Below are 19,359 nucleotides of genomic sequence, written 5' to 3' on the forward strand. Positions count from 1 at the left end.
GAAGGAAAAGTCAAAATGTTCTAGGGACAGGATACCCAGAGTAGCCAGCCTATTTCAAGTGGGCCAGCCTAGGGCACAAAATTCTGCTCACCGACAGGGGACGCCTCGGGCAGTTTGGTGAACAGCGAGGCAGGGATCTCAAGGGACCCTTGAATGTTATTTTGCTCTGCCTTTAAATTCGAAACTTAATTGCCGCGCTTAAGGGCCGCGCTCAAATTTGGCTTTACTGAGTATCGCAATTGTCAGTTTCCTTTTTATTGCGAAAACAATACTACTCTAGGTTTCAAGCCTTCAGCGTAGCGCTGCCAGTAGCCACGTCTTACCCTTGTGACGCTGTGACGTCACACCCCACGTGACACTAGGGTGACAGCTGGGCTACCAACCCAAGCGGTCGGCAGGAGCTGCCAACTTGGGTCTCTCATTTTACATGAACGGTTATGTCAGAATCAGCCTGATAGGACCCTGGCATTCACATTACCCCTATAGGCCACTAAGGCACGTTCATACAGCTTGGTTAAAGCGGGGCTTTATATGTGGGCTGAGGAAGAAGAAAAAGAGAAGAACGCTCGGTTACTCGCAGCTAATGCTTTCACTCAAATTTGATTCAGCAGCGTTGAACCCTTGTAATTTTTTTTCATTATGTTAGAACTTTCTAGTTGTCATTGGAATAGGTGACTGTTCCAAAGTTTGAAAGGTTTTATCCGTACTACACTTGAAATTATCCCAAATATTTGACCCGTTTGAATGCTGATGGATGGCGGAATGTTTGCTCATCTGCACTCGGGGTGAGTCATTGTGGATTTCAGATGGTGTTCACTAGCTGCGTTATCCTGCACTTTTCACATCCCTTAGGTGCTTCTTTCCCTGCTGATTTGACAGCAAGCTTGCATGCTAAAGCTAGTCCTTGCATTAAATGTAAATGTTAGGAGGCAGCAAGCCGATGAAGAAAGGAAACAGAACATGACCGATTGCAATGATAGATGACATTTAATGAATGTTGGCAGGCCTAGCGGGAGCATGCCTGCCCATGCCACTGCCCGCTTCTTCATCCTCATCCATAACACAAGGACTAGCTTTTCCTACAGCTTTTTGCCTTGCAAGTTTTCCAGGGGCGTGAGTTTCAAAGAGCTTTCTGTGTACAAAAACAGTGCAGGAAGAAAGTGAGTAGTACCGTAAACTGAGGCACAGCTCTGTTATCTCCCTGATGTGTGTTTCTGCATGTACCATCTTCCTTATGGTATGGCGATCGAAAAGGATTGCAGCATTGACAATCATTATTTGCAAACTATTGCTGGCACTATGCACTAGTAGCAGGTCAGAAAACAATCATGGAGCACTATGGGGAATGTTATAGTACCAAATGACAATGCACTCAATGAATGGCCTTTGTGAATGTGGCTTGTTTATTCATTGCCGATTACAGTAAGCAAGTAGTTTGCCTGAGCTTGTTGGAGGGTGTTAAGGTCATTGCACGTAGGTGCAAAACCTTGCCAGTATTATTAGATCTTGTGGGCCTTGCTTCAAAACTTGCATGGTAACGATACTACAGTAATCCCTCCTTATAACGAAATCACTTTATTCGAAATATCTTCCGCTCCTGACCCAAATGCATTCATTTTAAACCACATTACTCGAAGTGCACGAACAGATTGACCTGCTTACAGCGAACTGGCGAGTGGAGGCATCGCCGAGCGGCAACGACAATTTTGCGCATACAGCGGCAACCGCATGAGGCAACAATCTCTGGAGATGTGTCACGGCAACGCCTGTCGTTGCCGCTGGTGCAAACCGCACGGAGCGATGGGACTCAGCGACAGAGAGGCGCGTTTTCAGCATTGCTCTGCTGCTGCCACCTCATCGTTCGGTCAGGGGGAGGTACAGCTGCGCTATATCCCATTTCTAACAATAAATAACATGATGTACGATAAAACACTGATGAAATTGTTTGTAACGCATCGCGTTAAAAAAATGCGAAAAAAAGGTCGCAGCGCAGCGGTGCACTACTACACTGCGATGCAGACTTGCATTTCAAGCAATGACTTTCTCTTGCTCCTTTCGAAAATTAACATCAAACCACACTAGCTTTTTTTTTCCTTTACTACCCTACCAAGCTTCTACTGAATTGTTTCGATGCACTCATATGCACGGATTAGATGAAGTGAGCATCTGCAGGTCCTTTGCTCAAACCGGACTACGAAAACAAAGCAAAATAAAAAAAGTTCAGAACGGAAGTTGAGTACCCCTGTCTTTTGCAATTGGCTGCCTCGCGAGCTAATTTCGGGTGATACGGCAAGTTTTCTAAAAGCCCAGAACTTGAGCGACAGTTACAAGCGCCAATGCCTTGGCAATCCTCAGCCTAGGGCGCCTCGATGTAGCGTGCCCCTCAGCCCACCGTGCTACGTCGTCACGCGGCTTGTCTCCGCGAATTGTCGCCCGGTCGGAATCGTATCGCTGGTGTCCCTCGTGATAGAATCTACACAAAAATGATGTTTTTCTGATGCTTTGCGATGCCAGAAAACCGCGGCCTCTTGGATGCTGAAGTGGGAAAAGGACCGCAGGCAGACTTTTTCCGCAGCATACCATGGGGTGCGTTCGGGGAGCAAAGTTTTACCGACCGTGGTTTTACCGCTCTAAAGGGCACTTCCGGTGCTAGCACAAAAGAAAGTGCCCGTTCTTAGCTTTGTCTCTCTTTTGACGGCGGAAATCGACAGATAGCATTCCGAAAACACGAAAAATTCTAGCGTTGCCGGCGGTGAGGCAATGGCATTTGTGGCGCTACCCAGTGTCCTGCGCTCCTCCTCCCCTCCATACGGTTCTGCTCCCCCCACCTCCCAAAGTGGCTTCGCCTTCCCTCCCTGAGATAGGCATCTGCGCATGCGCCTCTACTCTCTCGCCTCTCTTTCCTCTTCACCCGCCCGCCTCGATGCATCCATTTCTCTCTCCCCTCCTCATTCGCTCTCCACTGTCTGCGAGCCATTTGAACGCTAGCCCTCGCTTCCGCGCTGCTGGTTTTGAGTGCCGTTGCGGCTCCTCCCTCCTCCTGCCCTCCCGAAGCCTTCCCGCGCTTCATGCTTCTTGGAACTCGGGTCGCCTTTCTTCCGTCTGCACACGTGAAGCTTTCCATTGCAACCGTCGTCATCAGCAACTTGTTCTGACTAATAAAGCGAGATGACCTGAAGACAGGACCACATTTTGAAGCTTCTGCCTTCTGTTCTGCCCGCCGCTTTCACTTAGGCACCCACAGCGCATGCATTTTGATTCATGCTGCAGGCTATGTGATTGTGTGTTATTCGTAGTGCTTCGTTAGCCTTGCCTCGCATGTGCTTTTGTGGTCTAATATTGTATTTTGACTTGCTTGCAGTTCTGGTGCAATTAAATCTCGACTGCTCTAGCTTTTGTCGAGTGGTTGCATATATCGAATTACCGCTTATAATGAATTTTTATGCTTTCCCGATGATTTCGTTATAGTGAGGGATTACTAGTGGTAATTGGGTAGGTTTAGAATAAGAAAAGCGAGTGAAAGTGAGTTTGATTGCTCAGGGCAAGATCAGCGTGGGCAGCCATACTTGGCATCAGACAGGCTCTTTTGGACAATTTGGGAGTTTGCCGTTACTTGTTCATTATGCACTTTGCGTGACTGGTGATGATCGCTCTTGTGTAGCTCTCCCACAGTCAGTGTTGCCAAGTTAGTGAACTTGCGCTGTTTAGCAGGCAGAACTGTTAATTTGCAAAAGGCAGTATTTTTAGTGGTTTTAGGTCTTGTCGGCTCTTTATGGGGGCCTTTGGTGGTCTCACAATTTTTTTTATAATAGTGTAATTCTTATAAATTATATTCATTTCTGCAAGAGAACATCCCTGTGAGCGCATGACATCTCTGAGATATCAAGGTGGCAAATATTTGTGCATGCCCAGTATGCCTTGAATTTATGTTTGAGCCACTTTTATGTATTCGAGTCTCCTATATCCGGGCATGGTCCGACTGACTGGGACCTGTCGGGTATGAGCAGATGTTTGGAAGAGAGTGGCAGTAGGATCCAAAGTTTCAAGATTGGGTACTGGAAGTTCAAAATCTAAATGATTGCTATATTTGTCATTAAAAAGTCACCGGTATAAAAAATCATGAGGGCCGTGAGCAAAATCTCTGCCAGTCAGCTGCAGTAAAAGAAACCTACTCTCGTCAGCTGGAACATTCGTGGAAGCACACTACATTCTAAGATAATGTGAACGAGTACAGGGATTCCAATACACTATAGCGCAGCAAAAGACGAGGACACAAGAGCGACAGACTAACACCACGAGCGCTAACTTCCAACAATTTTTATTCTCCTGAAGCATCATATATAAACGCCAGAAAAACATGAATCACATGTGCAAACAGTATCAATTCCTTAGAAAGACAAGCTCTTTATCTGAGAGGAGAATGGAAGGTGTGCTTACACACGCGCATCCTGAACTATTTATCTTTTCGGCTTCAATGATTTCGCGCGTTACTCTTTCTCTGCTTTTTCCTATTACCACACTTTTATCAAAGAAAGGCTTACAGGTTTTTGTCGTTGCGAGCGTGTTCCATTAGGCGCTCGTTCAGACATCTCCCCGTCTGGCCGATATAGTGTTTCCCGCATGACAAGGGAATTTTATATACAACACCTTCATCACACGAGACGTCAGAAACGGCCGGCAAGGCGGATCGCTAGTTGACCACATTCTCGAATGCAACTCAAAAACCTGTAAGCCTTTCTTTGATAAAAGTGTGGTAATAGGAAAAAGCAGAGAAAGAGTAACGCGCGAAGTCATTGAAGCCGAAAAGATAACTAGTTCTGGATGCGCGTGTGTAAGCACACCTTCCATTCTCCTCTCAGATAAAGAGCTTGTCTTTCTAAGGAATTGATACTGTTTGCACATGTGATTCATGTTTTTCTGGCGTTTATATATGATGCTTCAGGAGAATAAAAATTGTTGGAAGTTAGCGCTCGTGGTGTTCGTCTCTCGCTCTTGTGTCCTCGTCTTTTGCTGCGCTATAGTGTATTGGAATCATGTACCAACAAGCCCAAAAAACCACGCTACTGAGTACAGGGACGCTTCCGACAAAAATTCATTCTTCAATCTGACAGAATTCGCTCTGGCAGAACATCAAAATTGCATGCATGTTTAGTCGCCTAGGCATCATCAGATGTAAATAGGGAGCCTAATGTGAACAGAGGTGACCAGTATCATTTTAGTAATTTAAGTCGTTTCCGAAGGCAGACTAAATGGTGCTTTAGTAAAACCACATTGATCACAAATGTAAGCTAAAGGATCAGTGCTATATGAATGAGTACATTGGAAGCAGTACTGCTTTAATACTGCCTAGAGCCGGTGCTAGGAGCGGGGAATTGCCTGCGGAGACCTCGGCGAACCACAAGGAAGCAGATGTCTTTTCGTGAACAAAAGTGCCTACAGACAGCAACTTGTACTCAGGAAAGACAAAGTGCATTTTCAACCTTAATTCAAACCCACAAAAGGCAGCGGGATATTTGTTATAATGAAATTACTTGTAGTCCAAAGTAAAGATTGAAAAAATAGGTGCTGTCTAATATATTTATAATATTGATTAGTGTTTGCAGACCAAATATGTGAAGAAATATAGTTAAAATTAGCTTTTTGATGCAAATATTGAATTTAGCCGTTCTTAGCGGGTTTTTAGGGCCACCTGTTTCGGGTTTGCTCTTTTTGAATTGGCAACACTGCCTACGGTAGTGGAAACTGGGGAACCGCAAGCAGAGGTAGAGCCATTGCATGGTCATCACCAAAGCTGGTCCGTGAGTGTTGTCAGCTCTACCGTGAATGGTCTGAAAGCCTGCTCTCACTGCTGCCAGTCTTTATCTAGATAAGGTGGTTGCTGTCATGCAGGCCCACGGAATCCAAGGTGCAGCCTCTTGGTGCCCGGGATGTGTTTCCGGATGGCCGGGTCATCTACGAGATACAGCTCACCTACAACTTTTCCCTTGTAAGTCGCCTAAGGGTGCGAGTTTCAAAGAGTTCTCTCTTTGAGGGGCACCAGCTGACTCTCGTGCCTCTCACCAGTGCGCAGCTCAAGAAAGACGTGGTTGCGGCAATCATATGTTTTGGAACTGGGAGAATACGGTAAACCTCGATGTAACAAACATCTGTGTAACGAGTATTTCACAGCTTCATGTCCATGGGGCGAGATTCCGTTCTCTCAACGGTAGGGTCCTCTGAGCTGCGTCACCTGGTGATAGAGAGCGGAAATATTGTAAAAATGAATAAGAGCGCATTTAAAAGCCTGCCGTACTCATTGCTTCAATGGCACAATGGATTGACACTACTTTCCTGAGCACTGAGTGAATAAAACATCTGTTCGAATCCTGTAAGTGTAACTTTTTTCAAAAAATTTTTTGTAATGCGATGTTAAAATAAGCTACCAAGATCATTCCGGGGGCTGTTCCCCTTTAGGTTGCATTATGTGATGTTTCTAATTCTTAATAGCTGCAAAACCAACCTTGAACAGAACGAGGTGACGGCATGGCAATGATAACACTATTCAATTAGCTTTATCGTAATCATTTCCGGCCTTCAGTGAGTGTATGTTACCTTTAGGTTGTGTTCAGAGACACTTCTCGGTAACAATCGCCGTTTAACCCGCTCAGAGGCAGCCACTGAGGAGAAAGGTTGCGGGACCGTATTGTTGAGGAGACAGAATTACGCCACCATGTATATTTGGCTTTGGTATAATGAGGTAAATTTTATCGCTCTTTTATTGTAATGAAATTTCGTTGCTGGCTCAAATGAACTCAACAAAATATTGTACCGCAAGCTCATAGGGCTGAGCGGTGCACATACTGAAGCGCACACTAGAACGCTACGCTGTGGAAATGCTATGTGAAAGTGGACACTACCCATAAGGCAGATGAAGAGATGGCTTAGGTAAAAGCTTATAGCCAAGGAGCATACCACCTGCTGCGCGATCTGCGTAGTACAGGTGAGGTTCACGAACAGCGTCAGTCGTTAGCGTGTCCGTCCCTCCATTTCGAGCTGTCACGGTCCACAACACACTTCTTGGCAGTGCGCCAAGATGCTGCGCAGCGATAACGGCGTGTTTATCTTTTGACTTTAGCTCCAGCAGGGGGGAGGAAAGCGAGCTTGGCAAAGTGCCAGCACTTGTCCGGTTGTGCAAGCCTCCTTTTCAGTACGTTCGCTCATGCTGGGACGGGCGGCGCCGTCTACGTGCGTCATGATCGCGGCTGACTCGCGTGCTTCCGTTGACGACTGATGGGTGGAAGGATAGATGGCTATCGCAAAAAAAAAAAAAAAGTTTAACCCATAGTGCCCGTCCGAGATCATAGAGCCTTTTATGGGCGTTGGCTGGAACCGCGCCGACAGTACTCATTCCTATTTCCAAATTAACAGGGTTGGAATTAACGAGTATTTAGTTGCGAGCTACGAAAGTTGCGCAGAAAAGAGAGCAGGCAGCCGCCGCTGCGCGGTCATGCACTGACCTTGCCGTGGCCGCCGTCCCCTCCCTCCAACGCTGCCGGCCAGCCGCCACGCCAGTCATGGTGCCATTTAAGTTTTACCCACTCTTCCATAGTTTTACCTGGTTTCATCTTCTGTCCCCGTTTTGGACGTGCGCAGCCTCTAATTATGCCTACCGATCGCGGAGATGTTTCTTTACTTTTTTTTTTTTTGCCGTGTGATGTGCGCCAAGCCGCCCAGACGCGGCGGCGCGTAGTTCGAATTATCCGTAGCGGAACCGACTCGCGTTCGAATTAACGGGCATTTTTATACACAGGTCTCTATGGAGCTTGGCCGGACCAAGTATAGTTCGAATTATCCGAAAATTCGAATTATCGAGGTTCGAATTAATGAGCTTTCACTGTATTGGATTTATTCTTATAAAAGCTCAGCAAAAAACTGGAATGGATTGGCACACCCGCCCACCTGACTACAGTCAAATCGCGATATAATGAATCCCGCGGGACCGCGAAAAATCATTCGTTATTTTGAAATATCGTTGTAATGAAAAATCTGCGATTATAAGCCAGTGGTCAAACCTAGGTATGAAAATCACGTACCTTGGCAGTAGGCACGTGTGTAGACAAGCAAAACCTCAAGTGAAAAGGTTGCACTAACTCCAAAGTTGATTTATTTGAAGAAATACATTATTTTCTTCTGCCGCGTGCAGCAAACACGACCGCGCACTACATTACACCACTACAGCACATACACCTTCAGACCTTGCACCTTCCGCTTTCCGGAACACCTCATCGCGTACGTGATTGCACCGAGCGATGAAAGTACGGACTTTGTCCGTGTGAAAAAAAAAAAGAGAAAACCATCAGAGTTTTTTATGACCCCATCTTCAATGCTCCCTGAGCTTTGAAAATCTTGTCTCGGTCTTTCATAATGATCGCGGCAGTCGATGGGGCAATGCTAGCTGTCTGTAGAGGCCGAATCGCTTTTTCCCTGCGTCGATTTCTTGCAGTGAAAGCAGCTGCGTTCATATCTTCTTGGCACTTCGCTGGCTAATATCATCACCAATCTCGCACAAACTTCGCAATAAGATAATCAGCGGCAAAAAAAAGAAAAAAAAGATACCGTCCCGCACGCGCGAACGCACGAACGACCGAGTTGCGTACGGCACACAACACAGGAAGAAAAAAAACGCAGGCAGCTAGGCCTGCTGGCTACTGCGTAATAAACCATAGCTTCATGGTGGCGCTAGGAGCTGGTCCTAGATGTCCTGATGATGATAGCTACAGCCCACGGATCATACACACAGAAACGGCGGTTTCTGTTTCGTTTCACGCGAGAGTTGCAAGCTGCAGTGCTGTTAATTTTAGCCAAATTCGTAATACTGATGTTCCAAAATTATAGAACAAAAAATAAAATATGTTCGTTATTTTGAAATATACGCTATTTTGAAATTCGTAATTCTGAAATAGTTTTACATTGAAAACATGGCAAATCTGCCGGGTATTCTTAAAAAATTCGTTAATTTGAAAAGTTTGTTAATGTGGTGTTCGTAGTAACGAGATTTCACTGTAGTAACTTTCCACTTGGGAACTATGTGTGTGCAAGCATTTGTGGCGTAAAGCAGCAGTGTGCAGCATAAACACTGTTGCTGACTATTCATTTCCCTGGCTCCCTCTAGCCAATGGTCGAATGCAGTCAAATGGTTGCTGTCACTGGGGGTTCAGAAGGGCAGCAAAGGTAATGAAACCAAAACTGAAAGGGTCCCCATCACTCACGTCCGCTTTCACCACAACTAAAGGCTATCTCTGTGAATGGTCTATGGGAGGATTTTCTGCACACACTAGAAAATAAATTTTGATGTTGCAAAATTTTAATTTTGCGTAGTAAACTGCAGATTTCGCCAGCATATCGAAGCTTGACTTTAGCAGCTTCCCAGAGAGTGTTGCTCTTCATAATGCAAATATTTCTTTTGCCACAGCTAATGTTTGTTTGATACTTCTTCACTGTGCAATCTAACTTAGCCGAGAAAGGTATTCAGCCTCGCAGAAAGCATGCATTACCTCCTGCATGCTCACAGGAGCAAGACAGGCTGTGTGGCCATTTCTTGCTGTGATAGCTGCAATTGACTTTAGGCCTAATACCACTGGTTTGCTTTTCTTAGATCTTAGAGACTCTTGGATCGCCAGCAAAAGATTTTGCCTTAGTTATTTCCGGAATGTGACACTGGCCATGCTGTGCATGCCCTGCTAGCCTTGCTTGGAGGTTTTCCAATCGTCATTGCGCATGTTTTACTTCTATCCTTCTTTACTAGCTCTCCTCTTCGTCAAAGCAGCAAACGCTGCTTCTTATCTTCCATTTTCAATATAGCCGTGCATCCCTTGCAGGCTACTTCATTGGCCACTTGAGATGGCAACGACAAACAAATAGCCAAGCCTGTCTGTCCGAATGACAGTTTAAACCCTCGACGGCAACAGAGAAATGGTTGGTTGCAACAGCGATGTCCACTCGCATCGATATCGTGCCGAAAAAGATTTTGCTCAAACGATCTCCGCAGTATTGCTGGTGCCTATTTGAATCTGAAGAATTAAACTTTTGGTCTTCGCAGGTTCCGAAATATCAGTTCTAAAAATTTACGTGTTACTGTGGTGTGCGTGGCGGTTTATGAACGAAGTCTGAAATTTTGTGCAAGTTGGAATTATTGAAGTCTGAAGAATTGATATGACACGCTGCTAAACATTCTGGTTCGCTTTGTTCACGACTGCACTTTGCTTGGCAACAGTGTAATTGGTCACTAGATTTATTTTTTTTCATCTTTGACACTGCTGTTCTTGCGATAATTATATTAGCATCACCATTTTACACAACTGCACGCATTGCTATGGTACCGGCAGTACTATAACTGCAGTATAAGCTGGTTGGAGATGTAGGGAGTGAGTTTGGAGTCCTCCGTGCCTTTTCTGCTTTCCTGCAGCCCCATGATGTTGTGTTCAGCCTAGGGCGGTCAAGTGCAGGATTTCCACTTGCCCTGCTGCATGCTCGTTGTGTGCATATCAGTGGTTGCCGTGGGGTGGCCAGTGAGCAGTCACTGGGTGGCTCTTTCCTGAGAGAGAATGTGCATGCCTGGTAAATGCAGCACTGCTGCTGCTGCTGATGCTTCAGTCCTGCCATGCTGTGCTTTCCACTGACCTGCAAAGCTGTTGGCAGCACTACAAAAGGAAAGGGCAGCCTGGACCAGTTCCTCCTCCTCCTGTTCCTCCTGTAACACATTCTTACGCCGTAGTCAGTAGGCGTTACCCTGACTTGCACCTTTCCTTTGATAATGCAGCAGACAGCTTGAAAAAAAAAGAGTATACCTGCACTTTGTTGTTGTTTAATCTCATCATGTGTTCATGTCCATGCAGAGCAGGACGACAGAGGTGACCCCCAGCTGTGGCCTCTTGTCGGAACTGCTGTACGAGTCAGAGTATGAGTCCCAGCTGTGGATGATCTTTGACACCAACAAGCAGCTGCTGGCTTCTGGAGATGCTTTTCCCAACAGGGTAAAGGCCCATTTTCTGCAGTCGCCTCAGGGAACAGCAGGTCTGCTTTGTCGGTGGTTGGGGAAAATCTAGCGCCCTTGGGGTGATTGTTGGATGTTGACCTGTTCAATGTGCTTTTCACCATCTCCTAACACCGACTCTCTTAGAGTGTTGTGGATAAATAGCCAGGTAGCTTTTCAAAATGCTGTCATTGTTATTTGTTAGAAGAAGTCATTACACAGGGTGCTTTTGGTGACGTTAGACACAGGTAAAAAAAAAAAAAAAAAAACACGGAATACATTAGCCTGGCTGTTGCCACAGTAATTATTCACAAGTATGACATACAGCCTTCACAGATTTTTCCCTATGAAGGCTTGTTCCAATGATGAGGAAGATTCTTGAAGGCTTGTTTATCATTGCTATGAAATAGAGGCTGAATTTCAAGCACACTCATTCAATGGAGGCATAAAGCAAGGTGCCCGTGTGCCGTACGATGTCAGTGCACATTAAAGAGCCCCAGGTGGTCCAAATTTCCAGGACCCTCCACTATGGCGTCTCTTGTAGCCTGAGTTGCTTTGGGACGTTAAGCCCCACAAACCAAAACCAAACCAAATTTGAATAGGTTGAAATTGCTCAAACAGTATGAAGGCAAACACCAGAAAGAAATATTCAAGGCATGCTGGTTTCTTTGTCCGTTAGTATGCAGCATGCAGCTGTGTACCAATCAGCCTACCAATGAGAGTGTTGCTGCAGTTCAAAGCTCTGCAGTTTCTGAACTGCAGGGGATTAAAGTATGTACAGGTTTTCCTACAACTTTACGGGCCCTGCAGACCTTCGAGACAACATAATTAATGAGCATAATTTTTTATAAGGTGCCAAGATCATGAAAATGACACCTACAGAGGTCTGTGCTAATCTTTGACGGAAAAAATGTTGCGGTCATGACTACGAGTACTATCGGGAATGGATGTTAGTTTTTTGCCTGTATTGCAACCATTTCTTTTTTTTGTTAGAGCAATCTTCAGCATCACGAATCCTGCTGCAGTGGTGCAGTCTCTCTGGAGTTTCACTCTGATCTTAAGGTCGTGGATTCGTTCCCAGTCGTGGTGGCTATGTTTTGCTGGAGGCAAACTGCAAAACCATCCACACACGTGCGATGTCTGTGTGCTTTAAAAGAACCCCAGGTATGCTAAATTGGTCCAGCGGCTCCCTCAAAAGGCCACATGTCATTTTAGAATGTTACATTTCACAGCTGAGGGCAGTATACTGTAGGCAAAGAAGTGGAAGTTAAGTGAGTGTGCCTAGTTAGGTGCAGTACAACAGGAGAGATGGGAATGCCCATGTTGCAGTATGCGACCAAGCTGGAGAAGGGGGAGTATGTGCTGCGCCTGCACGTGCGCCACGAGCAGAGTGCCCTGGTCGAGCGCCTCTCAGAGTTGCCCGTTGAGCTGAGTCAGCGTCTGCCCACCGCCATCCCCCTGGACGCGTACCGCACCCAGGGACAGGCCATGCTGGCCTCGGGCAAGAAGTTTGCCCCCATCATGGTACGACCTGGCACTCGGATACCAGTCTACTTGGCACCCCTACCCTGCGACAAGTGAGTTCGGCTTTGTCCGTGCCTGCTTCTGCTGTTGGCTGCCATATCGGTGTCTTCATTGCGTTTGTGTGCCATTCATTATAGTTTAAAGTAATGTCGTTCTTCGAGGTGTATAACGAACAGTCTCCAGCAAGCAGCTCCCGAATATCTGGCCACACTGGGGGTCACACTTGTGACACTGCTGAGGGTGCTAAAAGTCTCTTACAGGCCACCATTAGAATTTGCGACTGGCAACAACTAATGTTGGAACCTTATATATATACATTGAGGCTGGCCCAGCAGTGCTGTTCAAAAATTGATTTTACCGTTGTAGGGCTTTGTGGGGCTGGGAGGAGGAGGGATAAAGCATAGACGGTGCTAAAGCGTGGTCACATACTGTCGTGGTTTGGCAGACAAAGAAGAACTTGGTGTGGGATTTCTTATCAGAAAGGATATAGCTCCAGATGTAGCTGCAGTATGTAAAAATAAATATATTGCTGGCAACACAGAATAGTACTATAGTGTGAACAGAAAATAGTAGCAATTATTGTAATTAAGCTCAGTATGGGACACGAATAGAAGGTGGTATAGGCCTACAGACCTATATCTAGCCAGAGGATTAGGTAATTTGAAGATGCTATGTAGACATGAGATTGGCATTGAGTACAGTAAAGACATGGTACTTTATACTGATGGGCGACTTCAATGCCAAGGTTAGCAAAAAACAGGCTGGAGATCGGGCAGTGGGCGACCATAACATGGGCTCTGGTAATTTGCAGGAGGGAGTAATGGTGTATACTGAAACGAACCGGAAGTGGACATGGAAGAGCCCGAATGGGGAGTCTAAAAATGATTAGATTTCATATTGTTCATTCGCCCTGATGTTATGCCGAATTTAGAGGTAATCAGAATACCCATACATTGGATGGTAAGGTCACTGAATTGTCAATAAGAATGAAAGTAGACAGATATTCAGCTCCCGCTGAGGATGACAACTTTAGTTGAATTTTCAAGGATTGAATAATGATGTGAAAGAATATCAATGTGGAATGTGCAGTTGAAGTAGGGAGGAAGGTAGCTAGACAAGATACTAGTAAGCTGTCCCAGGAGATGAAAGATCTTATTAAAAAATGTGAAAGGAACCAAACACTGGATTTTAAGTGACGAAGTGGAAAGCTTTTTGTCCCTAGTGCTTGATTCCCCTACAATTTTTTTGGAAACGCTGTGGAAAATTTGCATGGTCTTGTTTTCATGTAAAGTGATGTTGGAAACCATGATCAGCAGTTGTGATGGTGATTTCTCGTCAGCAAAAGTAATGTATACTGAAAACTAATGTAAATCTCACCTGCCAAGCTGCAAACATTGTAATCCTTATTTGTTGCTACTGACAGCCACCGGTATCACTTTGTGACCCACGAAGTACTAATGCTACAAAGATCAACCATGCTTATTGTTTCATTGCAGTGTGAGATGGTGCAACTTTCTCCTTGATGCGTGTCTGTTGAAACTTGTTTCCTGCTGCAGGCTTCCTAAGGGCTGCAGTGCAGGACACTTCCTGATGGGCACGGTGACGGTCACCAAGGATGAGCAGGGCAAAAAAGTGGTCAGTGCCATCTCCTCTCACTTCCTAGTAGGGGACCATGTTGGGCTGCGGCAGTTTTATTTCATTGTGGGCTGACTCAACATGGCAGTATCACTTCACTGGCCTAACCAAAGTAGGACGCACTCACAGAAAGACACTGGGCTTTGTAAAGAGGGTTCCGCAATTGTTGTACATCCCGTAGATTGCGTCTCTCAGCTGAACGGGGGAATTATTCGAGCTCAAATTTCTCACAGAAGGGGCATTTCGTTGTCAGTATTATTTCACACCACACTGGTCTGAGGCACTTGCCAGATTCGATCAGAAGCAGTTGGATATTCGAGTCGTCTGCAGCGACAGAGAAGAAAAATGAGCACCGCTGATGTGACGCTTTTGCTTGTTGCAACTCGGCAGGGAAGATTTGAAGAAGCTTGCTCAACTAGTTTATCAGTAATACAGTAGAATCTCGGTGATACGAAATTCAAAGGGAGACGAAAATTTTCGTATCACCCGAAATTTCGTATCACCAAAAAACGACCAAAATTCGTTTTCAAGCCTTCCAACAGGTACGAAATATTTATTTTCGTTGAAAGAAATCGCGTATATCCTTCTGCACCTTTTTTTCCGCGAGATCTGATAACAGAGAGTTTTGAAAACTGAAAAATTGGGCCGCTGTCTTCTCCCGCACAGACTCGGAGGTCACGGCGCGCCGCAGAACATCGATGGCGTGCATCGTTTCTGCTTCTGTCGGCGGTGGGTCATCAACGCTTTGGTCGTCGTCATCTTCGTCACTGCATGGAATGCCAGGCTGTGATGACGTTTCCTCCGCAATATCTTCAACCGTGCGGAGACCACAGGTGGCGAGGTCGTCGTCCGCGGTGACGAAATCGTCGACGCAACAGTCGACGTCAAGTTGATTCCAGACATCGATGGGAATCGGGTCTGGCACTTGCGAGGCAGTAGCCACAGCAGATTTGAAAACCCCACACTTCGCGAAACAATTGGCGATGGTCGTAGGAACGACGCAATCCCAGGCAATTGCAAGAAAATGCACAGCGTCCAGAAGAGTGATCTGGAGATTCGCGTCCTTCCTTTCAATCTTCGCGAGGAGGCGGCGCACCAACAAAGCTTTAAAATGGTGCTTAACATTCCTTATAATCCCAGCATCCAGTGGTTGCAAATGACTTGTTGCGTTCGGGGGCAGGAACACCACCTTAACACTCTGTAGTGTCATTTGTTTTGGATGGGCGGTGCACTGGTCCAGCAGCAAAACTATTTTTCTGTTGTGGCAAGAGATCTTGCGGTCGAGGTACGTGACGAATTCCATAAACAAAGAAGACGTCATCCATGCTTTTTTGTTCGCCTTGTAGACGCAGGGCAATCGACCGGCTGCCTTAAGGCATCGGGGCTTTTGATATTTGCCAATGAATGTCAGCGGCATCTTTTCCGATCCGTCGGCGTTGCAACAAAACAAAACTGTGATACGTTGTTTGCTCTTTTGTCCGCCCCGGCAGGCATCGCCTTTAAAGCACAAACTTTTTTCGGGCTGGAGATTGTAAAACAGCCCTGCTTCATCTACATTAAAAACATCACGTGCCTCATATCCCGCTATGTAAGACGGCAGTGTGGTTGTCATCCAGTCTTCCACAGCGGAGGCGTCGACCTTTTTTCCTTCGCCACAAACGGTCTTGTATGAAAGATTATGACGCACCTTGAACCGGTGAATCCATCCACCGGAGGCCTGAAAATCATCAATTCCAAGTGTGAGTGCGATGTCCGCTGCCTTCTCACGAAGCACTTTTCCGTCGATGTTGACGCCGGCCGCCGTGACCTCTCTGAACCACGTTAGAAGAACCTCTTCCAACTTCACATGGTGGGCAGTTTTGGCTTCTTTAGAATTCATCGCGAAGTGCTGCACATTCTGCATAATTTGGTCGCGCTGACCAACGATCGTTGACAACGTTGACAGCGGCAGGCCTAGCTCCTTGGCCATGTCAGTGCGCCTTTTCTTGGGCTCTTTGTCCACCTTATTTAAAATTTCCAATTTGTCTTTAAAGGTCAGCGCCTTTCTCTTCCGTGACATTGTAGTATGATGTATCTTTTCGCGTTGCTGAGATGATCACAAAACGACGCGCTATCAACGCGTTGTCAGCCTCAACAAACGAGAAAACGAAGCAACGTGTTGCCGCTGCAGCGGGGACTCCGGAAATCGGAGGAGCGTGGCCTGCGGGGCGGCGGAGAAATGTGGAGAGGGCCGCAAGGCCGTGCGCACAACACCAGTAGCAGAAAGCAACAACGAGATAAAAAAAAAAAAATGCGGGGGGGGAGGGGAGAGAAAGAGAGAGCGGGAGGGGGGGGGGGGGGGGGCAAGATATCGCTGCCTTCTTCGCCAACTTCGCTGCTGCCGCGGGTTGCCAAGCCGGTTTTTTCCTCGCTGTATTTTTTTTTTCTTCTTTCGCGCGCGTGTGCGTGATCCGTGCTATCAGTGCTGCGCACGCTTTTCTCGCTGTGCGTGTGTGCGTGGGCCTCGACCGGTCGTGATACTGAAGTTCGTATCACCCGTAGCGAAAAGAAAAAGTGTTCGGAACATCCGATTTTTTGCCCACTGAACGCAATGCAATTCGGCCGGGGAATTTTATGAATTCGTATCACACCGAATTTCGTATCAGCCGAGTTCGTATCACCGAGATTCTACTGTAGTTTTAAACTAAGTTTGGCCAAAGCTCTATAAATTCCAGTCCATTGAATTATGTTTCACTGTAAACTTCTTGAGCTTGGAACAAAACATAACTGGGACAACAGTTTGTTTGCTTCACCAGAAGCGATCCAGCTTCTTCTGATTGAATCTGGCAAGTACATCAAACAAAGGTAGTTTATTAAGAATTACCATTGACCAAATGCCACTTTTTTGTGAGATTTGAGCTCAATCAGAGGCGCAGTCTACTGGGTGCATATGATTCTGTGTTTGTGTTTGTTTATTCGGTTGCTCAAAAAAGTAGTGAAAGCATCAGCACTGTCAGCTGTGGCATCACTGCTGCCACTGTAAGCTGCTATCAAAGCCAGGTGCTCATCAGCATTGCCACATACAGTCGAACTCGGGTATATCGAACTCGAAGGGGATCGCGAAATAGTTCGATATATATTGATAATTCGATATACAGAAATTGGCTTGAGACGCCCCTTGCAATCGTGAAAAAATGATACTGTATTTGACACGTAATCAACCAGATCGCTTAATGATTCCACCCTTTACTTTTTTCCCCGAGAATTTGAAAAACAAAAGCATTCGGAGGCGCGTCTCTCCGTTTCGACCATTGCATCCACAGCTCATTTATTGGCAGTCGCGTGCCAAGATGCTACGCAACGATAACGTCGCGGCGTGTTTATCTTTTGTCTATACTTTTGATAGATCCTGCGGTGGCAGGGAGGGAACTTGGCAGAGTGCCTGGTTCGATTTATCACGCCGTGCTTGGGGTGGGCGTAGTCTACTGCCACAAAATCATTGGAAGCGTGATAGCTGCAAATGTCGTTTGAAGAAAACAATGCTAAAAGTCAGTGTCATGATCGCAGCTGACCGTGTGGTTTCGTTGATTCATAGATGTAAGAATGGACGACTCGCAAAAAAAAAAAAGAAAAGCCTGCCACTTCTTAACGTTCGCAGCCACCATCGATGTTCAGCATAAGTAAGGATGACTCTCGCAAAAAAAAAAAAAAAAGATTGCAGCTTCTTAACATCCGCAGCCGTCGTAGGGACCAGACAGCTGAACGGGTGGCGCCGCCTCTCGGCGCATCGCTCAATCGCCGGAATGCGCCGGCCCCGGCCGGTGCATTGCCAGCGCATTGGAGGGTACTGTTTGTCGTTGGTTTGTGTGGAAATTGGAAATCCTAAGGTTTAGATGACGTTGTGCCTGAATATATCTTCAAGAGAACAGAAAGTTGGGCTAGTTAATTGTGTGAATATGTCCAGTGAAATGAAGTCTGGTCGAACAAGGCTGGCGAAACGTGGCGCGTTGTTGGCTCCACTGGCAGCTACGCAAACTTGTCGGACGTTTTTAAGTCTATTCATTTCTATGGGTTTCCACAGAAGCATGAGTGGCGGGTGACCTAAGCATGGTTCTTTGAAAGGCAAAGGCACGAATCTACGTATTTGGTTACTGTGTGGTCATGGAAAGCGCCAAATTTTTAAAATTCCGCTTGCTACCAGATGCTCTGTGCCTTCTGTTCCCCAGGAGTGACGGCACGAGTCTCGGAGCCAAAGCCGCACTCCTTCATCTGTAGTCACTTTATTGACAATTGGAAATCGAAGTAACCCAACAGCGTAAGTTACATCGCTAGCATTTCCCCGCCTGTGTATAAGAAAACCCCAGCACGCAAAAAGAAAAGGCAACTCCACCATCGTCGTTCGGGTTGCGTTACGATCTTCAGTGATGGGCAGAGACAATGCTTGTGCGGATACTTTCGCTGACATAGTCAAAGATAATTTACTTTTTTTTCTTAACAGAAAGAGCAGATAGGAGACATGAACAATTCCTATTGCCATGATCTTGTCATTTTTCCTCTTTTCGTTTGTCAACCAAAGAAAATGTGCTAAGAGCTTTGCGTTGATACTCTTAGAATTTGTTAACATTTGTTTGTGGCATGTCCATTTCGCCTAATAAAATCACTCATTTCACAGCTCAATCAATACCGCATGGTCACAAAATCCGTTATCGGCTTTATATAAAAGTCGGACAAGAAAAAAAAATACAATTTAATTTGCGGAAACGAACATAAACGTAGCATTTTGTTTTTAATTTCGAAGGCCGTGTAGCAGTTTTTTTTTTTTCACATTCACGTTGCACCTGACACGGCTTTACATATTTTCTCAGCAGTGTCCATTTCGTGGCCCGCCTAAATACATGTGTTTCTCAGGCGTTTTAATGAACGTGAGATTTCCTGATTGTGGCGTAGTATGACAAGACCGTTTTACCTCTCTCAGAAATTGCTTCTAGGTATGGCTAACGTAAACAGATTTAGCAGCAGTGCGGCAAGCTGCAGTGACAAAGTTGTAAAAGGAATGGCTTTCAGTTATCCGGATTCCTTTACGTGCAAATAGAAAACTACATAGATGGTCGTGTCCCCTCACACTCATCAGGTATCGAGGTCAGCTAGGTATCGGCCCCGCAAGTTCGTGGTACGCTGAGAAAGTAGACCACCTTAGCGAACGAGCCATC

General features: G+C 46.0%; 1 protein-coding gene across 11 annotated transcripts in view; it reads left to right on the forward strand.

The window, feature by feature from the left end:
• Positions 1 to 19,359, forward strand: part of TppII (Tripeptidyl-peptidase II) — a 160,202-nt gene that overhangs the window by 94,615 nt on the left and 46,228 nt on the right. For all 11 annotated transcript variants that reach the window (XM_084595703.1, XM_084595704.1, XM_084595705.1 and 8 more), the window contains exons 20-23: positions 5,890 to 5,986; positions 10,875 to 11,012; positions 12,341 to 12,588; positions 14,092 to 14,170. In XM_084595703.1, the coding sequence (XP_084451829.1) occupies positions 5,890 to 5,986; positions 10,875 to 11,012; positions 12,341 to 12,588; positions 14,092 to 14,170 (562 nt within the window). The remainder of the gene's footprint in view (positions 1 to 5,889; positions 5,987 to 10,874; positions 11,013 to 12,340; positions 12,589 to 14,091; positions 14,171 to 19,359) is intronic.

This window comes from Amblyomma maculatum, chromosome 2, assembly GCF_055883805.1.
Source record: "Amblyomma maculatum isolate TAMU_Amacu chromosome 2, ASM5588380v1, whole genome shotgun sequence".
In the NCBI taxonomy this organism is placed as follows: domain Eukaryota; kingdom Metazoa; phylum Arthropoda; class Arachnida; order Ixodida; family Ixodidae; genus Amblyomma; species Amblyomma maculatum.